The 20,302-nt window shown below is 39.7% G+C and overlaps 1 protein-coding gene across 8 annotated transcripts in view; it reads left to right on the top strand.

Moving 5' to 3' along the window:
• Positions 1 to 20,302, top strand: part of agap1 (ArfGAP with GTPase domain, ankyrin repeat and PH domain 1) — a 322,009-nt gene that overhangs the window by 242,106 nt on the left and 59,601 nt on the right. For 7 of the 8 annotated variants that reach the window (XM_060919024.1, XM_060919026.1, XM_060919028.1 and 4 more), the window contains 2 exons: positions 1,862 to 2,023; positions 12,028 to 12,189. In XM_060919024.1, coding sequence (XP_060775007.1) covers positions 1,862 to 2,023; positions 12,028 to 12,189 — 324 coding nt within the window. The remainder of the gene's footprint in view (positions 1 to 1,861; positions 2,024 to 12,027; positions 12,190 to 20,302) is intronic. The other variant, XM_060919023.1, reaches the window with a different exon arrangement.

Below are 20,302 nucleotides of genomic sequence, written 5' to 3'. Positions count from 1 at the left end.
CATTTTTGAAGCCCCTCGTAATATTGATTTAGGCAGAATCGCAAACGACTTGCTTACGTTACACAGAGTAGAACACAGTGACATTGTAGATCTTGCCTAGTGCACTACACACCCAGTAGCGCTCCAACAGGGATTCAGCCCAAAGAAAAAGACTAAAACTGAAAGAAAATTAGTTTTATCTTTTTTTTTAATCATACAAGATTTTAAACGTTGTTTTAAAATAAATTATTTTCATGCATTTACTCGGAGACTTTTGCCTGATGTGAAGTGAGTAATTTGGCCAAAACGTTGAAGTGTATTTCAACACGCATGTTTAAAATCATGTTGATTGAAATATAAAGCAAATTATTATTATTATTATTATTATTATTATTATTATTACTGTATTTTTAAATCTGAATTTATTCAAAATTTCTAAAGCCCAACAAAGCAACACTCGGGGACAAGTAATGCTTATTATTTCAAAGATTAATTCAGTATTAATAAGTATTAATATGGAATTGATGTAAATGTTTACGGATAATTTTATTGTTAATTACTAATATAAACAATTGAGCATGATTCTGTATAGTAATAAACCAATGCAAGCAAAATCCAGTGTATTTATTAAACAGTGTCAAACTATTGAAATGTTTGTCATTTAGACTGTTTGTACTGAAACTGAACATCGTTTAAACCCCCCAAGGATTGTAAAATGCCCTCTGTATACATACACATGCACACAGCTCCAGGAGGACCAAACTAATAGCATGAATATTCAGTGACCCATAATACATGTACTAATTATTGTCATGAATATTAATGTAATCAGCACTGGCTCTCCAGTCAGCCAGCTCTGAAATGAGCACTAATGAAAGAGAGAACAAGGAAAGGGAGGAGGGAGAGGAAAGATAATTCACTCAGTCATAAGGTAATGAAAGCTTTTGTACGTCAGGGATTGGACTCTGAGGCTGGGTCGGGAGAGCGATCAGAAGGACCGCTTATCTCTAATATCTCTTTTTGTGTGTGTGTGTGTGTGTGTGTGTGTGCTCCAGTTAGACACAGGCCCCGCCATGTTGAATAGCTGAAGGTGTGTGTATTGAGAGAGAGAGAGAGCCAGTGAGACCTTCCCTGCCCCTCACACATTGCGTGTTTTTAGTTTTCTGGCCGCTAATGTAAAACTGTAGTTTACCAGCCAGTAGCCTGACTGGCGTGTGCCATTTCTTCAAAGGTGCTGCCGTCTGATTTATCAGCTCCACAGGAGATTATATTGAGTTGTGACATTTCATTCGGCACAGTTTTGCAGCAGGCCTGTGGCTGTACCTCTGCACAGAAATACTCGTTTATTGAGAGGAATGCTGAGGGTATACACAGAGAATGCATTTCTGCAGCACGAGTGCACCAATACTTAGAACGCCATCAGATCATTCTTTCAATTTGTTTGCTGCAGTTAAAAACTGCCTTATAAATAGAAAGTGCATCATTCTAGTTGGATATTAGCAGGTCCTCACAATTTTACACTCGCATCTTTGCTTTGGGTAGTTCATCCTGCATTGCTCTGGATAGCACAGCTGTATGAGGAGCAGTTTATATTCAGAAGCTCAGATTATAATTCCTTGTAGTGGATATAATTACATCAGAATAAAATGACATGCATTGCTTGTTAATTAATGTCTAGAAGGTGTAACATCGTCTTCAGTCAGGTCATCTATAACTGGGGGGTGCATATAATATTGAAACACTGTCTGTATGATTGTCAGCACTGTCCGTTAGTAGCCATGTCTTATTCTCCATTTTACTGATGTTCTTGAGGCAGTAGAATTTGTTCCAGGGGGACTGGACTTAGATTTTCTTTCATTTTGTTTCCCATCACTCTTTCTAGGTTCTGTGAGCAGCAGCTCTTCAGCATCTCAGATGGCCAGTGGCATCAGTCTGGTATCTTTTAACAGTCGGCCGGATGGCATGCACCAACGCTCGTACTCTGTGTCCAGTGCCGACCAGTGGAGCGACGCCACAGTCATTGCCAACTCAGGGGTCAGCACAGGTATGCAAAGCCCTGGGTATCACTCTGAAGTGATTTCTCTGTTTATCCTTTGATCGTAAATAGGATATGCGTTGCTTATTTACAATCAAAGGATAAAGAGTATCAATAGGATACTCTTGGGCTACCCAAAGATATATCTGATTGTTTTGTTATTCAAACCACTGCTCAAGCTCCCTGCCTCTTCTGAGTTTCTAGATTTAATGGGAACACTAAAATATGTAAAACTGTTATGGCACATTAGAAAGCTGATATTTTGGCAGCGTCTAATCACATTAGCATTAAATATTACTGACATTAGCTAGCCACGTGAAATGTGCTTAACCCTTTGGGGTCGAGAGCTTCGCTGGCGAAGCTCGACAGGTTTAGAATGAGTAGGTCATGTATTTGGATAAATATCTTCAAGTTTTTTATCATACAAGCATCATAAACATATTGACAAACTTTATACTTTACATTTTCCCATGTGCCCACTGCCAAATAATATATTTTTAAATTACCTAAATTAGATGAAACATAAAACTTGTCACCTTACTCAGGTGGGGTTTACATTAGACCGTATCAGCGGATCATCAGATTAACGTTTTTAGAACAATTAGCGTGCACACAGCAACGCCAATACACAATTCGCGTGCACACAGCAACACCAATACATGGATACGCTCGGCTCCGCAGGCATCCTGCGCTCCAAATCACTCCACCCTGAACAGCGAGTGCCCTCTGGAGGGTGCGCACTCCGGCCCTGCGCAGCTCACAGAGCGCGCAAGTGGAGCGCACAAGCTGTGATTCGGGACTGAGCCACTGTGTGTGATATCTCAGTGCATGTCGGGCATGCGCGTCACTTACCACTTGCAAGTGGAAGGATGGCAAGCCTAAAGACAATCATAACTACACAATGGGCAGTATTTGCATCAGTATTTGCAGTATTTTCATACTTTTATACTCTTTAATGAAAGGTGATACAAGGCGGAAGTCCGTGCCGTTTTTCAGCAGTCGCGTCACATGACCAACGCCAGCGGATCAGGAAGGTGGATGTCACAGTGACGTTGTCCAATGACGACGCCAGCTAGAGCTCAGCACAGCGTATCCGCATATTCTCAATGTTTACACAGCACCGGACCAGACACGATCTGGATTGAATACGTGGACCCTGGCGAATTCCCGTTTCCCGGCGTTTCCAAGCGTTTTAATGTAAATGGACAGTGCATCCGCGAAGAAAACGAGACAGATACGGTCTAATGTAAACTTGGCCTCAGTCACACCGGAGTCGGCGCACTGAGACCCACTTATGCATTCATAAGATTATTCATATGGTAACGGCATGATGATCACTTTCACTCTTTCAGTTTTGACTGGTTTCTCTTTCGCAGTGGGAACACCCACCGCAAACAGGATAAAATCTGTCAGACATAGTTTAGACTATTTGGAGGTAAAACTTGTTGCGGGCTGGCACGCGGATTTTATGCACTTCAAATGATTCAGGACAGCGAATCAATTCATGATTCAGGACAGTGATTCAATTCAATCTTGAGAACTGCAACACTGATGAGCGGTGGTTTTTTAAATTTTTAAAATTTATTTATTTATTAAAACTTCGACTCGTTCCAGCCGAAGATCAGTGAGCAGATCGGTTGATATGCATGCACTGTAGTGCATACACAGGAAAAATGACTGAGCAATTTTTCCAGAGTTAAAAGTATTTTCCTCAAAAATAGTTGATTTTGCTCTATTTTGAGTTTAGAGAGTAAAAGTTGGAGTGGGAGCAAAATTACAGAGTAGGTTGTGGCTCTGAACTGAATAAAATAGTACAAGAGTTAATTTCAAGACGCACTGAATAGTCAAATAAATGAAGCTGTTGTAAAAAGCAGTTTTAGAACTGTGTTGGAATGTGTGAAGAACATTACTTGACCTGATGGGATTAAGAATTGGCAGTGGGAGGGGTTTTCACTCTTCTCATTGAATGGATTTTTTTTTTACTCTTCTCATTGAATACCCCTCTCAGTGCCAACCCTTTATCCCAAAACAATAGGACATACATTTTTTGATGGCCAATTAATTGTCCAAATCAATGGAGCAGACTTAAATTTTTGTGCTTTACACATTCCTAAGGTGAACAGAATCACCTCAAGTGGTCAAAACGGTTTGTCACAAAGAGTAAGGTAATTTTTTTCACACATTCCAACACCAGTTTTAAAACTGCTTTTTACATCTTCATTTATCTGTTATTTTTTAAAGTACAATCACGACATACATACTGCATATATATTATTGTAGCTGAACTTGTGCTGAATACCAAAAAAAGTATAACTTTGAAAATACTGCTTAGATTTGTTGAAATTGACAACAAAATCAGAGCATGACAAAATCATTAGAGTGCCAGAAAATACAATCAGACCCCAGAGGGTTAATAAGCCAAAGTTTTCAGTCAGCTTGCAGTTTTATGAGGGGTGTGTGTGTGGGGGGGGGCATAGAAACATGTATTATCTGTTTAAAATTTTTACAGTGAACTTTTAATAGGCATATCAGGTGAAAATTCAATCCAAATTGCTTAAAACTATTCTCATTGAATTCAGAATTGAATGCAGAACAACATACTTTTTACATAATTAAAATGTTTATTCGTTCTTGAGATATTACAAATGAAAGATTGAAAAAAGGCTTAATTTTTAGAAAACTGATGTAATATGTATTAGGATAACATGATTCAAAATGGGCCTAATTAATGAATGAGATCAAATGTTTTTTTCTTAACTTGTCTATTTTTAATGATATTTACATGGAAATTGGCAGGCACATAGATGGTTGTATACTGTTTGACAAATTAGAAAAAAAACAAATCATGCAAATTAGTATTTAATTAGTATTCATTATGCTAATTGGGTAAAACTGTTAAATTGATACACAATTAAAAAAAGTAATAAAATATTATTTTGAATACCCTTTTTGTGCTCTGTAGGCCTTTGTATTTCTCAAACGTAGGGCCTACTAGTGTTTATATTAAAGAATATAAATTATAATATTCACAGTTTTCAAGGCTAACCTCGAAAAAACTGTGAGCCACATCCAATAAACAATTCCAATTACTTGAACTGAAATTAATACTCGCGTTTCTGACTTCCGGTTGTTTAAAATATCATTCCAACCACTAAGATCTCAATATTTTTCATCAAAACAACTACAGTTATATTCTAAAATAGTTATTTACATGAATCAGTTTGATTCGAAAAAACAAGTAGGTAAAGCTATGAAAACACGCCTCAAAGTCTCCCGTGAATCATATAAAAAATAGCTGATGGAAAATTTTGCTGTTTACTTCATCAGATACCGTGAGAATCTGATTGATGTTCACAAGTAATCCAGTTGGAAACCGATCAGAAGAGAGCCTGACCACTTTCCCATGACTCAAAAAGCACCGGCAGTTTTACAACATCCCGCGAGCAGAGTGCGCACTCTGTTGTACCAACTCCAACCTGCTGTTATTCCCAAAGTACTGAATAGATCTTAATGAGAGAAATTTACTTGGAAAGCAGAAATTATAAGCTTTTTAATGATGGAAAATATTCAGGAGTTAAGCAATGACAGATTTGGAAACTTAGATAAGCGTCTGCATGCACAATTTTCACAGCCCGGCCAGCAAGCATCTGATATGTCTACTTTTAAAGTAAAAGATCTCTTTCAGGTGTAAAAAGTGAAATTCTGTGTTTTTGAACTTGAAATACACTTAGAAAAATAAAATACATTGCAAATCATTTCGCGTTTTAAGAGGCTCAAAATGTCCTTGTGTACTGGGTTTGTTCCTGGTTATTAGTTATACAACCTTAAAGTGGTAAAAGAGAGCAACTGGACTTTTACCACCCACAGTTACTATGACCTGGATGACTGAGAATCTTCACAGACAACCTTAAAGTATAGATATTGCTGCGCTACATATATAGATTGCTGTGGTTTAGAGAAAAAAAACTATAAAGAACAATATAACATTAAGGTCATGATGTTTCTGATTAGTGCCACATAGTTTGAAGAAGCATGTAGTTCTCTAAAAGCAATAGCGATCAGTTAGCACCAAGCATGAATACACACACACACACACACACACACACACACACACACACACACACACACACACACACACACAGCCAGTGCTCTCATATGTCTCTTATTGATTGCAGTGTCAAGCCCTAATGCTGCTTTAACTGTTTATCAGAGTAACGGCCCTCACAGCGCCACATTATCAATGGCACGTTCATTCAGGAGTCTACGCCACTGATGGAGGGAGTGTTTCTGTACACACTGTGTTCTACTTCAGCTAGTCAGAGAGGTGTCTCTGTGCGGCTTGGATGCATGTCCTGTTCAAGTGTAAAGTTATGCAGACCGTTTTCCTCACACATGAGCACACAGTGTGAACGCGAGAGTGACAAGTGTCAAGACTGGGGGAGGTGCTGGTTGGCCCTCTGTGCATATTTAGTCCTGCCTTCACCCTTAGCCCTTGGCCTCATACAGCCATGAAAGCTATGAAAGGCTTTAACAGGTTCACAGTGGAGACTCACAACCCACCCCACCCCCAGCAGTGTGTGATTTTGTACTAAAGTTCATATCTAGGCAAAGATAAACATTGTGTGTGTTTACAATAACTAAAATAATAAGTAAATACATAAATGAATGAATTAATTAATGAAAAACAAACCCCACTAATTTTCCTTTTTACATGCACTTAAGTAATCAGATAATGGGAAAACAATAATAAGGACATGTCCTTTACTGGCAAAACTAACTATGTTTAATTATGTTTCTCAGTATCAAGGTGGTAGATTTGTTGCTTTTTAAATAAAGTAGCTTGTGAGTACTTGTTTTATTGAATGATGAGAAAATGATGTTTTGGTTGGAAACACCGTTGGTTCCAGCTTACTGTTGGTAATGAGTCCATTTTTGAATCACATGCTTGAAAAATAATAGTTTGGAAATGATTCATAGATGCAGCTCACTCTCTAGATGAGCCATCTCTATTTTGAACCAGAGATGGAGATGAGATTTTTTTCCCCCTTATCCATTCCTGAATTCTTTAACATTCTTTAACACATCATGTGCATTGGTTCACTAAACCATGAAGTCTGTCTGACATGTTTGATGTGTAAGCTTTCTGTAAGTATGGTAAGCTTTCTTTAAGATGTGTAAGCTTTCTGCAAGTCTGACCTGCGCTCAGGTACAATGTGAGTAAAGGCTCTGAAGGGCTGCTGGAGTGTGTGTGTGTGTGTGTGTGTGTGTGTGTGTGTGTGTTGCCTAAGTAGCTGTTCTGTTGGTCTAATGATGTGCTTGGCTCCTGTCACACAGGATCTGAACTGACAGCCATTTGTCACTTCTTGCCTCAGGAGTTGACAGCAGCGAGATTCTCTCTCTCTCTCCTGGTTGAAGACGGGATGGAGGGAGGTAGATAAAGTAATTAGCTGAGGGTCTTGTGCACAGTGGCTCACAGAGCTGATAAGTGGCCGCAGTCCCCCTGTAAGGCGAATCTCAGTGGGAGCAGAGAGAGTGCACAAGAGTCATCATTTACTAAGCTCTCTGCCTCACCTTTCTTTCCTGTCAGACCTAAGTCAGAAGACTAAATGCTCTGCTTAAAGGTTAAACATGTGACTCACCTTACTACCATTTAGCTATTTTGGATGGCAGGAGGACTGGGGGGATGCAAATGTGATGCTCCTTGTCGTTTCTTAGCGTTTGTGCCAGTTTGCCCCAGAGCACCTAATCCTGCCCCAACATCATGTGTCTGGCCCCCAGCCTGTGGCACTCGCTGCCCTCTCTGCTTTAATTATGGCAGGAGCAATGTAATCAGGGTGTCTCTTTGAGTCTTGGTTGCATGTTGGAGTGGGGGTCAAAGGTCAGGGGTGAAAGGTTTGTGCTCTTGGGCAGGGGCTCTCAACCTTTTTCTACGTTAAAGCTTACCTATTCATACTTGTAACGAGTCGGGGCCCATTAAAAGGATCCCCAATTATTTTGGCTCATCTATTCTATTAGAATCTAATAATCTATTGAAAGTGCATTAATGGAATGCAACATCACTCCCTGTTACAGATGGGAGTCCAGGAATTAAATAAATACAATAAAAACAAACCGTTTTTAATTGTAGGTATTGTATTTAAAATTGTATGGATGTGCAGTCTGGTTGATTAACACGAACTTATTGCCATGTATGTGTTCAGCAAACAAGCAAGTTAGTAAAACTAAGAAGTACACTCAAAAGAAGTGGATATAGAAACCACTCAGTGGGATAGATCCTTACACATTTAACATAGAAGGATCTTTCCTATGAAAGAAAAATTTACTCGCTAAATTTGACATTAGTAGAATAAAGTTTGATCCTATTGTAGTCATAACTAAATACAAGGACAATAGTTATGCATATTATTAGTTAACGTAATGTGAAGATAATTAACAGATAATCAACAGATTTTAAGTTTTAGTTTTTTGTTTTTTTTTAAGATTGTGTATATTTTTAGTCTTTTGTATTTGTAATTATTTGTATCTGTACATGCACGACCCCACCAGCTCTGCTGATCAACTTATCATGTTTAAATAAAGTTATTCATTAGGAGTTGGAAAATTATCCATCTGTTGAGTTCCCTGACGTCTCAAACTACAGGGTACTGCAGACATCATTCTACATGGACAAACAGATAAACCTGGAAGAGCATAGAAGTGTACACCTTTATATATGTGGCTGGGTTAAAGATCTGGGGTCAAGACACAAGATAATTCCTGTATTATTTATGCTCGGGTAAAGAGGAATTTTTGGGCTTTGTATGTGTATTTGCGATGTTTGCTAGAACGCTACAAATTTTAGTATCTGGTGTAAACGAACCACAACTGCTTGATTCTCAATCCTTCCTGCTCTTCTCTTCCAGCAGGCATCAAAGATCCATAGAATTAACCCACAAACATATTTATTTATTTATTTATTTTGCCCACTGCACACGCTTTCTCTTTCTGTGTGTATATGTGCGCACTCGCGTGCCTGCATGGGGGGGGTTAAATGCAGAGGAGGAACGTGACAAAAATAAAGCCTTGTTTGTAATTTACCCATAAATGTATTTATTCCACTTGAAAAGTGTACAGCAAACCAGCTACCAGATTTGGGACGCTACGACATCCTGAATGATTTAGTATTGGGCTTCAAACTTGGGGGGGAATCGCAGCCCACTAGATGGCGCTTCCCGGCCCACTAATGGGCTGCGGCCCAGTGGTTGAGAAACACTGCTCTCGGGCAAATACATGGCAATGAGGATTCGCTTGTTGAGCAGTCTTTCTATTTCAGTCCAATCTGAAGCCAACAGAGTCTCATATTTACTCTTGTCCTTCTTACAGGAGTGTTCTGTCTTCTGTCTCCATCTTGCAACATATCTATCTCTTTCTCTCTGTCTGTCCCTCTTTCCTTATTTTTCTTTGTTTCTCTCTCTGTCTGTGTCTCTGCATCCCCTCTGTTTCTGTGTCTCTCTCTCTCTCTCACACACACACACACACACAGACACACACACACACACACACACCGAGTCTGTCTGTGTGTCTGTGTAGCAGTCACTGTTATACAAGCATTTACAGTACCTTGAAAAAGTATTCATACCCCTTGAATTTTTTCACATTTTTCCACCTTAAAACCACGATCTTAAAAGTTTTTTATTGAGATTTTATGTGATAGACCAACACAGAGTAGCACATAATTGTGAAGTGAAACGAAAATGATAAATGGTCTTCAAAATTTTAAACAAATAAAAATCTGAAAAATGTGGTGTGCATTAGTATTCAGCCCCCTGTACTCTGATACCTCCTAAATACAATCCAGTGCAATCAATTGCCTTCAGAAGTCATCTAATTAGTTAATAGAGTCCTACTGTGTGTAATTTACTCCCAGCATAAATACACTTGTTCTGTGAAGGCCTCAGTGGTTTGTTAGAGAACACTGAAGAACAAACAGCATCATGAAGACCAAAGAACTCACCAGACAGGTCAGGGATAAAGTTCTGGAGAAGTTTAAAGCAGGGTTAGGTTATAAAAAAATATCCCAAGCTCTGAACATCTCAAGAAGCACTGTTGAATCCATCATTCAAAAATGGAAAAAGTATGGCACAACTGCAAACCTACCAAGACATGGCTATCCACCTAAACTGACAGAGCAAGCAAGGAGAGCACTGGTCAGAGAAGCAGCCAAGAGGCCCATGATCACTCTGGAGGAGCTGCAAAAATCCACAGCTCAGGTGGGAGAATCTGTGCACAGGACAACTATAAGTCGTACACTCCACAAATCTGGCCTTTTTGTTAAGAGTGGCAAGAAGCTTTGAAAGACAGGCATAAGAAGTCCCATTTGCAGTTTGCCAGAAGCCATGTAGGGGACACAGCAAACATGTGGAAGAAGGAAGAAGCTTTGGTCAGATGAGACCAAAGTTGAACTTTTTGGCCTAAATGCAAAGCGCTATGTGTGGCGGAAAACTAACACTGCTCATCACCCTGCACACACCATCCCCACTGTGAAACATGGTGGTGGCAGCATCATGCTATGGGGATGCTTTTCTTTAGCAGGGACAGGGAAGCTAGTCAGAGTTGATGGGAAGATGGATGGAGCTAAATACAGGGCAATCCTGGAAGAAAACCTGTTGGAGGATGCAAAAGACTTGAGACTAGGAAGGAGATTCACCTTCCAGCAAGACAATGACCCTAAACATACAGCCAGAGCTACAATGGAATGGTTAAATCAAAGAATATTCATGTGTTAGAATGGCCCAATCAAAGTCCAGACCTAAATCCCACTGAGCATCTGTGGCAAGACTTGAAAATTGCTGTTCACAGACGCTCTCCATCCAATCTGGCTGAGCTTGAGCTATTTTGCAAAGAAGAATGGGCAAAAATTTCAGTGTCTAGATGTGCAAAGCTGGTAGAGACATACCACAAAAGACTTGCAGCTGTAATTGCAGCAAAAGGTGGCTCTACAAAGTATTGATGCAGGGGGGCTGAATACTAATGCACATCACATTTTTCAGATTTTTATTTGTTTAAAATTTTGAAGACCATTTATCATTTTCGTTTCACTTCACAATTATGTGCTACTCTGTGTTGATCTATCACATAAAATCTCAATAAAAAACTTTTAAGATCGTGGTTGTAAGGTGGAAAAATGTGAAAAAGTTCAAGGGGTATGAATACTTTTTCAAGGCACTGTAACTCCAAAAGCCACTGTTTTTCTCTGTGTATGTATTTAGGCTTACCAACAGGAAGGCATAATTTTTGCCTCCTCATCAGCCAGCTGAAAGTGGCCTGTGTGTGGGGCAGGTGTTTTTGATTTGAGAATAATGTGGAACTCGGAGCCTCAGGAACAGCCTGTGAGAGAAAGAGAGAAACAGACCCACAAAGAGGAAGTCAGATGTCCCAGTTCCTGTCATTGGAAACACCCCCCCCCCCCCCCCCCCCCTTATTCCCAGCTTCTGCAATCACACTGATCACCTACTTGTCTGCCTTCTCATACAATGAAGCAAGCTGGAGAGCATGGTAACAATAGAAAATGTTGCAAAATGACATACAAGTGTCTCGTTTCTTCGCTCAGACCAAGAGGCCGAGGTTGTTAAACACTCAGTGAGGACAGCATCCTGTCAGTAGAGATAAGTTGTCATGTTTTCCACTTGAGCAGAGACTAAACGGTTGTAAAATAAGTTATGAGCGTCCTTGGGGGCTCAGTGTGTGCGCTCAGTGGCAGCCTGCCCCACTCACCCAGCCGGATATTGATGTGATCTGAATGTTATTTTATTCTGCCTCTAGTCACAGCTGTCAGCTGCACGTGATGAGTAAATGGTGCCTACCAAATGCCAGTGCCATCAGGCCTAATGTTACCACTGCTTCTCATGTACCTAGAACACATTACTGGTTTCGGGGCTAATTCTGTGGATGTGTGGGCTTGTGAGATCTGACCACTGATCTTTCTCTCTTCTGGTGTCTTTCTGGGTCTCTCTCTCTCTCTCTCTCTGCTGTAGATACTGGTCTGGGAGACTCAGTTTGCTCCAGTCCCAGTATATCCAGCACTACCAGTCCTAAGATGGACCCTCCTCCATCACCACATGCCAACCGCAAGAAACACCGCCGGAAGAAAAGCACCAGCAATTTCAAAGCTGATGTCTTCTCTGGTACAGCAGAAGGTAACGTCAACCTCTGGCGCTCATTCATTTCTCTTTTAATCTGCTTTGCTCAGTGGGTTTTGCTTCATTTCCTTCATTCAGACCACCTCAACATGCACACACACGTCATGCATCTGGCCCTCATTCAGCAGATGTCTTCAATTTGACTGTACATGTGGAGTGTGTTCAACTTAATGTTGTTTTAATAAGTGTTAATAATAAGCAGTGATAACACCTGTTCACTGTGAGCAGTAATATGTAGGGGTGACTGTAAAAACTCATGTTTTATTTGACTTTTCAGTCAAATAACTGAAAATCAGGTCCATGTAAAATCAGATCCCAAATGAGTCAGTTGTGTCTTCACTCTGGATACAAGCATGCTGAAAAACAACTCCTGAAGTGGAGTAAATGCTTCATCTAGTCAAGACTGCTGCTGAACTACAGCTAATGGGAAGATTTTTATGGTCATGGCTGTCTTTTTACCAGGGCTTTGAACCGGTTCAAGGAACGAAAACCGGGAACTTTTTCTATTTCACATGGAACAGAAACGAAACCAGAAACTTTATTATTTTTTATGTTCTGGAACAGAAACGCTTATTAAAAATAATGGTAACCAGTTAATACCGGTTTTTATTTCGTTCCTCAAAGTTTCCGTAGCCTACAAATAAAAAAGTCATTCTTCTCCTGCGCAAGTTTCTATAACCCGCTGGGGTTCACTTCCTGTGTGACGTTCGCTGACTGAATGGAGAGAGCGGGAGGGTGGACTACTATCACGTCTCCACATCTTAAATAAGAGGTAAATATTGCAGTCTATCATTATTCAGAAACGTCAATTTCAAACACGATATCAATATATTTGTCCACGTTAATGAGAGGCTCGTGAACATTAAATGACGTTAACCTCTGTTAGCCTATCAATGCATACAGGGCTTTCCACTAAGGCTCATACTAGCCAGCCATGACAAATAAGTAGCCAGCCGGAGGGGGTGTTAAACACAAAATAAACTCCGCCGAGTGCGCGCGCGCACACTACTGCCTCCGCCGAGTGCGCGCGCGTGCACACCGCATGTCGGGGCCGCGGATCAGCAAAGTCTGCGGGGAATTTGTGGTTATCGGTACAAACAGCGCGAATCACAACATGAGTGCGGTTCAGTTTGACATTATTGTCAGTCCGTTAGATAAACATTTAATTTTATTAAAATCGAAAATTAATATTTAGAACCTGTGGGCTACAAAAATAATAGTCATTAAAGTAGCCGGCTGGACTTAATTGTGTGCCGGCTGTATGGCTGGCAGCCGGCGCTTGTGGAAAGCCCTGTATAGGGCCTGACTAGCCTTTGGTAACACACTAAACGAATTATCTTTCATTTTTGGCACTTTTTCTGTTTGTGTAGATGGGAAGACATGCTGAGAATCCAAATCGCCAACATTTGAAATAATAATTGTTTTGAATTATTTCTTGTCTTATTTAATGAAGGTTGTAATAGAATTAGCCTACATTTGGCTTAAGCTGGATGAGACAGAGACATAATTTGATAGCCATTTGTTAAACAGCTGACAGGGAACGTAATTAACCGTTTTTAATTAACGGTTTAATTAACAGGGAACGAAATTTTTTTGTTCTAACCGGTTCGGGAACGTCTATTTAATGGTGGAACCCAAAACCGGAAACGTTAAAATTCCGTTTCTGTTCGGAACGAACCAATAGGAAAAAAATTCTGGTTCAAAGCCCTGCTTTTTACCTGAAATTAGTTTATACGAGTACACTTCCATTACTGGTAATATGTATAGTATGGATAATTTTACATAAAGATTCCATGGCTATCCCTTCAACCAAGTTGTAACAGCTGACAGGGGGTGTAGTAATTTGTGTACACAAACCTGCTCAAATGCCTCTACATACAGGATTATATACATTTTGTCATTCTCTGTTAAACTGGCCCAGATATACAGGCGTTACTGTGTTTATTGCGACTCATACCTGCTCTGAGTTCTTCCTGTCCTACATGTAAATTTATGTGCAGGCTATTTTGTAAGAAATAAAACATGATTCTAGGGCTATATCTGAATATGCGTACTTCTATACTATTAATATGCAAAATGCAGTACATAGGGTGTAGGAATATTCGGTAGATGTTTAATAGCAGTGTTCCAACTAGCTTTCCAAGAGGGCAGGGCACCACTGATTTTCACTTGCAGCCGTCTATCGCCTATTAACATGACAGTTTAATGTTAGTTAATACAGTGGAGCACCGTTATAACACGGTAGTTGGGATCCAAAGAATCTGCCCATGTTATGAGTGAATCTGTGTTATAACGGAATGGAAAATCTGGCATGGCTCAAGAAGAAATTGCAAGAACTACAATCATTTTGACCATGCTCATGACTTTTTTTTTTTTTTAATTGTTGACTATCAATGTAACAAATAATATGTAATAATATATTTTGCTGCTGTTGTCTCAACTATTTTAATACTACACTGCAACTGATAAAATTATCAACAAAAAACAATCGATGCTTATGCATGTTATTTAAATAAATTTTATTTACATGTGTATATATAAAATAAATTTATTCTTTACAAAACTCATTTTTTTCAATAGCGACGTCCCTTGTCCTATGGCAGTAGACGGATGTAAGTGCAGGAAGAGTTTGTTTTAATAGGAAAACAATCAGGCATACAACTCCAAAATGTTAGGCAGAGGTCAGGCAAAGGTCGAGCAAGGCACAAACATACTAGATGAGGCAAAGACAAAAGCAGAATACAAAATGAGAGCCGAGAACCAGAATAACAATATAAATGTAAGGGTCACACTGAACGCAATACTTCACAACGTCTGCAAGAGTTCAGCATCCTAATAAGAATGTGCTGATTGCGCTCTAATCTGGGACAGGTGCATGTAATCAGTCTTTGAGGTGTGCGCTGCTGAGAGTGTGCAAGTTTGAAGCATGCCAGGCATGAACGTGTAGTAGCACTGCCGAGTTAATAAAAGTTATTATAAAATTACAATAGTAGTGAGAAGAATATGGACAATTGTGTAATTAACTTCATGTAATAAGAAGTAAATGAGATGTTCAAAGAACAGAACAATGATTATCGTGCAACAAGCACAGGTCAGGCATTGTGCATAATGCAGCACATTTTAGTCCTTGGTTTTACTGGAAAAAGTCTGTAATTTTCATTTGTTGAAATATCGTGTGGGCCTGTAGTCAGACAAAATGAGGCATGTTTCGTAGATATGTGACGTTCGCTGCAGAAGTATCATTGCATTCAAACCATAACGCATTTTCAAGTGACTTGATGACCTCGGAAGTGGCACGTGGTGGATCCGTGACGTCGTCCTCATTCTCTTTGATTTCTTCACCAATCTGTTCCGGTTGCTGCTGGTTCTCAGTGACATTATGAATGACTAAACTTGATCATGCGATGTACCGCCTACGTAAAACATGCCAGCAGAAATGACTAGGCCTAAAATTTTTGGGAGCCATGACCTGACCCTGTTACAATGGTCATGTCATGCCGTATTACAACCCCGATTCCAAAAAAGTTGGGACAAAGTACAAATTGTAAATAAAAATGGAATGCAATAATTTACAAATCTCAAAAACTGATATTGTATTCACAATAGAGCATAGACAACATATCAAATGTCGAAAGTGAGACATTTTGAAATTTCATGTGAAATATTGGCTCATTTGAAATTTTATGACAGCAACACATCTCAAAGTTGGGACAGGGGCAATAAGAGGCTGGAAAAGTTAAAGGTGCAAAAAAGGAACAGCTGGAGGACCAAATTGCAACTCATTAGGTCAATTGGCAATAGGTCATTAACATAACTGGGTATAAAAAGAGCATCTTGGAGTGGCAGCGGCTCTCAGAAGTAAAGATGGGAAGAGGATCACCAATCCCCCTAATTCTGCGCTGACAAATAGTGGAGCAACAGTGTAAAATTGGAAAGAGTTTGAACATATCATCTACAGTGCATAATATCATCAAAAGATTCACAGAATCTGGAAGAATCTCTGTGCTTAAGGGTCAAGGCCGGAAAACCATACTGGGTGCCCGTGATCTTCGGGCTCTTAGACGGCACTGGATCACATACAGACATGCTTCTGTATTGGAAATCACAAAATGGGCTCAGGAATATTTCCAGAGAACATTATCTGTGAACACAATTCACCGTGCCATCCGCCATTGCCAGCTAAAACTCTATAGTTCAAAGAAGAAGCTGTATCTAAACATGATCCTGAAGCGCAGACGTCTTCTCTGGGCCAAGGCTCATTTAAAATGGACTGTGGCAAAGTGGAAAACTGTTCTGTGGTCAGACGAATCAAAATTTGAAGTTCTTTATGGAAACCAGGGACGCCGTGTCATTCAGACTAAAGAGGAGAAGGACGACCCAAGTTATCATCAGCGCTCAGTTCAGAAGCCTGCATCTCGAATGGTATGGGGTTGCATTAGTGCGTGTGGCATGGGCAGCTTACACATCTGGAAAGACACCATCAATGCTGAAAGATATATCCAGGTTCTAGAGCAACATATCCTCCCATCCAGACGACGTCTCTTTCAGGGAAGACCTTGCATTTTCCAACATGACAATGCCAAACCACATACTGCATCAATTACAGCATCATGGCTGCGTAGAAGAAGGGTCTGGGTACTGAACTGGCCAGCCTGCAGTCCAGATCTTTCACCCACAGAAAACATTTGGCGCATCATAAAACGGAAGATACGACAAAAAAGACCTAAGACAGTTGAGCAACTAGAATCCTACATGAGACAAGAATGGGTTAACATTCCTATCCCTAAACTTGAGCAACTTGTCTCCTCAGTCCCCAGACGTTTACAGACTGTTGTAAAGAGTAAAGCGGATGTCTCACAGTGGGAAACATGGCCTTGTCCCAACTTTTTTGAGATGTGTTGTTGTCATGAAATTTAAAATCACCTAATTTTTCTCTTTAAATGATACATTTTCTCAGTTTAAACATTTGATATGTCATCTATGTTCTATTCTGAATAAAATATGGAATTTTGAAACTTCCACATCATTGCGTTCCATTTTTATTTACAATTTGTACTTTGTCCCAACTTTTTTGGAATCGGGGTTGTATAACGGCACTCCACTGTACCACTAAAAATAGTAATATGAATAGTGTTAATCAATAATTAATATTAGTTCAGGATATTAATGTTAGATTAGATCTAGTCTAACATGTTAACATTAATGTTAGTGACTAGAGGGACTATATCTCGAGTCTCGATCTATCAGGCCTAACTTTTGATTAAATTTGTTTAGTCCTCAACCTCTAGATCTACTTATGTTCTAGTAGACTGAGATGCTAGGTTCTGTGAGCCCCTTGCTGCTTTTACCAATTCCTTTTTCTTTCTTGCATTTGTTGGCATCGCTGCTTTTCAAACATACCTTGCTTCACTGACTCATTATTACAATAAAGACAAAATGGTCGACAGAACATGACTATGACACAGCACTTAATGGTGTGTTGTGATTGGTCAACACGTGTTACTTTCATTGCAAGTCAGCAGCACTCGTTATGGCTACACTTTTTTATGGTTACACTTTTTCTTTCTGTGGAGGAATGTGTGTGCCAGGCACTTGGAAAGATCTGGAAAATTATGGGTAGAGTGCATATAAATTTGGGCATGGTGCTGGCATTTGAGGGCAGGGCACATGTTCTAGAGGGCAGGGTGCAGTGCCTTGGGAAAATAAAATAGCTGGAACACTGTATAGTAGTTGAATGGTACCTGGATGATCTGCTACTTCCGTAGTATGCAAACATGCCACGCTACGCTATCCCATAATTCATCTGGAGCCTCAAAATAACCAAATAAGAATTCCCTCTTGGAAAAATAGAAAGAAGACAGCTGTCCAAAGTGAAGCCGATTTTTACAGCAATATGATGAGATGAGAAATGTATGAGGAATTATTTAAATGTTTCTGCCATTGCAGAAATATTTTCTTTTTTAATTTCACTGTATTACATGGGTATATGTCATCCAGTTCAGAGGACAGGTAAGATGGCGGTGGAGTACGTCATTTTTAATTGTCCCCTTACTACTCGCTTGCACACTCATAGAATAAACTACAGTTATGGTCAGGTAATATGTACACAACCATTATAAGTATAAACTCAGAATTTGGATGCAGCCTAGGAAAATATTCAGCAACATGGTGGTGTGATGCATTGTAGTTAATTTAATAAAAGAAATATGGGCAACTTGTCATATTACTGAAAAACTCGAAGCACTCTGTCCTGAAGACTTTCATTGCTGGAGCACTGACACTGGAGACTCCTTCAAAAAATAATTAATTATATCACATCAGCAATTACAAACTTTTGAAATGGTTGGAGTAGCACGTGTGTGCTAGTCCCTGTACAAGTTACTATAGAGATAATAATGCATTAGGACAATGTGCTCAAGCCTCTGATTTAAGTTACAGTGGACTTTATCTCCAAGCTGCCGTTATAGAATATTAATCAACTCCTTCTGACCAATCAGAATCGAGAATTTGGCATCGCTGTGGTTAAATAGCAATTTAATACACTCAACATTTATGATTATATCTAAATGAATGCTTTTACTTTGATTAGTGTATATGCTTTATAATCTTGTCTATAATTCTAAACACTTCTGTCACTGTGTGTGTGCGCGCGCGCGCAAGACTATGTTGAGGTGATCAATGAGTGTGTGTCAGCTCAGTGTGTGTGTGTGATTAATTGGGCCAGGCTTGTGTGGGTGGCATGCTTCTCCTGGGAGCACAGGATTAGTGCTTGTTTAAATTGTTCCCAATCGACCTTATTGATCTGTTCCCAAAGGGGGCCAATCTGATGGCGGTGAAGTGCGAGAGTGTATGTATGCACACTCCGTCTCAGTCTAAAATATCAGTTGAGCTAAGCACATAAATGTCTAATCAGTCTCTGTTTGGAGATCCACTGATTTATCACACTATTTTTGGAGTCCCTCTGTATATCCTTGAACAAGAAGTAGTACATGAGTAGTACATGAAGATCTGTTAGACCAATTTTTACTGCTAGTATTATGGTTCTAAACCAACATAAGCACTTTTTTCTGAGAGCATTGTTACCATTAAAGTTTTCTCAGTGGTGCCACCTTGTGGAAAGACCCAGCTTCAGTGCAAAAACAATGTTTGGAGGTGGATCAAATCTGAGGACTTCAGACACCTCTGTTTGGAAAAGGATAGCAGGGTATAGTTTAATGTGAATGATAGTTAGTGTGAAAAATACAGTACAGTTAAAGCTGACTTTAAATAACTTTTTCATCCAGAGTGAGTCACACTCTGCAACCACCAGATTCCCTCCAGGTTCATTTTAACACAAATAGGAATGCCGTGCCACCCACATTAGCACAATGCCTCAGCTCACATGCTCCCTCTCGCTAATGGAACATGATTTGACTTAGCATTTAACATGATGATGGAGGAGTTGGTGCGCTGGGGGTTGGGAATCAGTAGAAAAACAGCCCTCAGAAAGCTTTGTGACTTTCAGGGCCTGGATTTTGGTGCAGATGGAATACGTTGGAAAAAAGTACGTTATTACGTAGGTTAAACTAATGGTTGCATCGGTGTTTTAGCAGTTAAGGTCATTTGAGATCTTGCTGCCTAACAGTCATTGTTTGACCATTAATGAAGGCCTTTAACTTTCACATGTTCACATGTATGCTTGGATTGTATTTTGTTTCAATCACAAATTACGCTATATAAATTTGTCTGGCAACTATGATGTCAGCATAATATAAATGAACAGCTGGTGAAGCCTTATGGAATTATTCTGGGATATACCCATAATATTGGGTTGATGAGTTATCATAGCATGAATTTTTCATATCGTTCCAAAAAAGATATGTGTCCTTTCATGTGGCTTGTCTGAGTTTTCTGTGACACCCCCCTCTTTCATTTTCCCTAGAGAGCTGTGTGCCTGTCTAGGTGGTCATGGCTTTAGGTTGAGCATGGCCCTCTCACCACGACCCCATTCATCTGCTGGGCACTTAAGTGAACTATTATAAATAATCCACAGTATTGAAATCTTTTATCAGATGTGTCACTTCCATTATTCAATAAGCGATTAGTAACAGTCTCCCAATTTAGCCATTAA

The sequence above is a fragment of the Neoarius graeffei genome, chromosome 4, assembly GCF_027579695.1.
Source record: "Neoarius graeffei isolate fNeoGra1 chromosome 4, fNeoGra1.pri, whole genome shotgun sequence".
Taxonomy (NCBI): Eukaryota; Metazoa; Chordata; class Actinopteri; order Siluriformes; family Ariidae; genus Neoarius; species Neoarius graeffei.
This window is presented reverse-complemented; position numbering and strand designations above follow the sequence as displayed.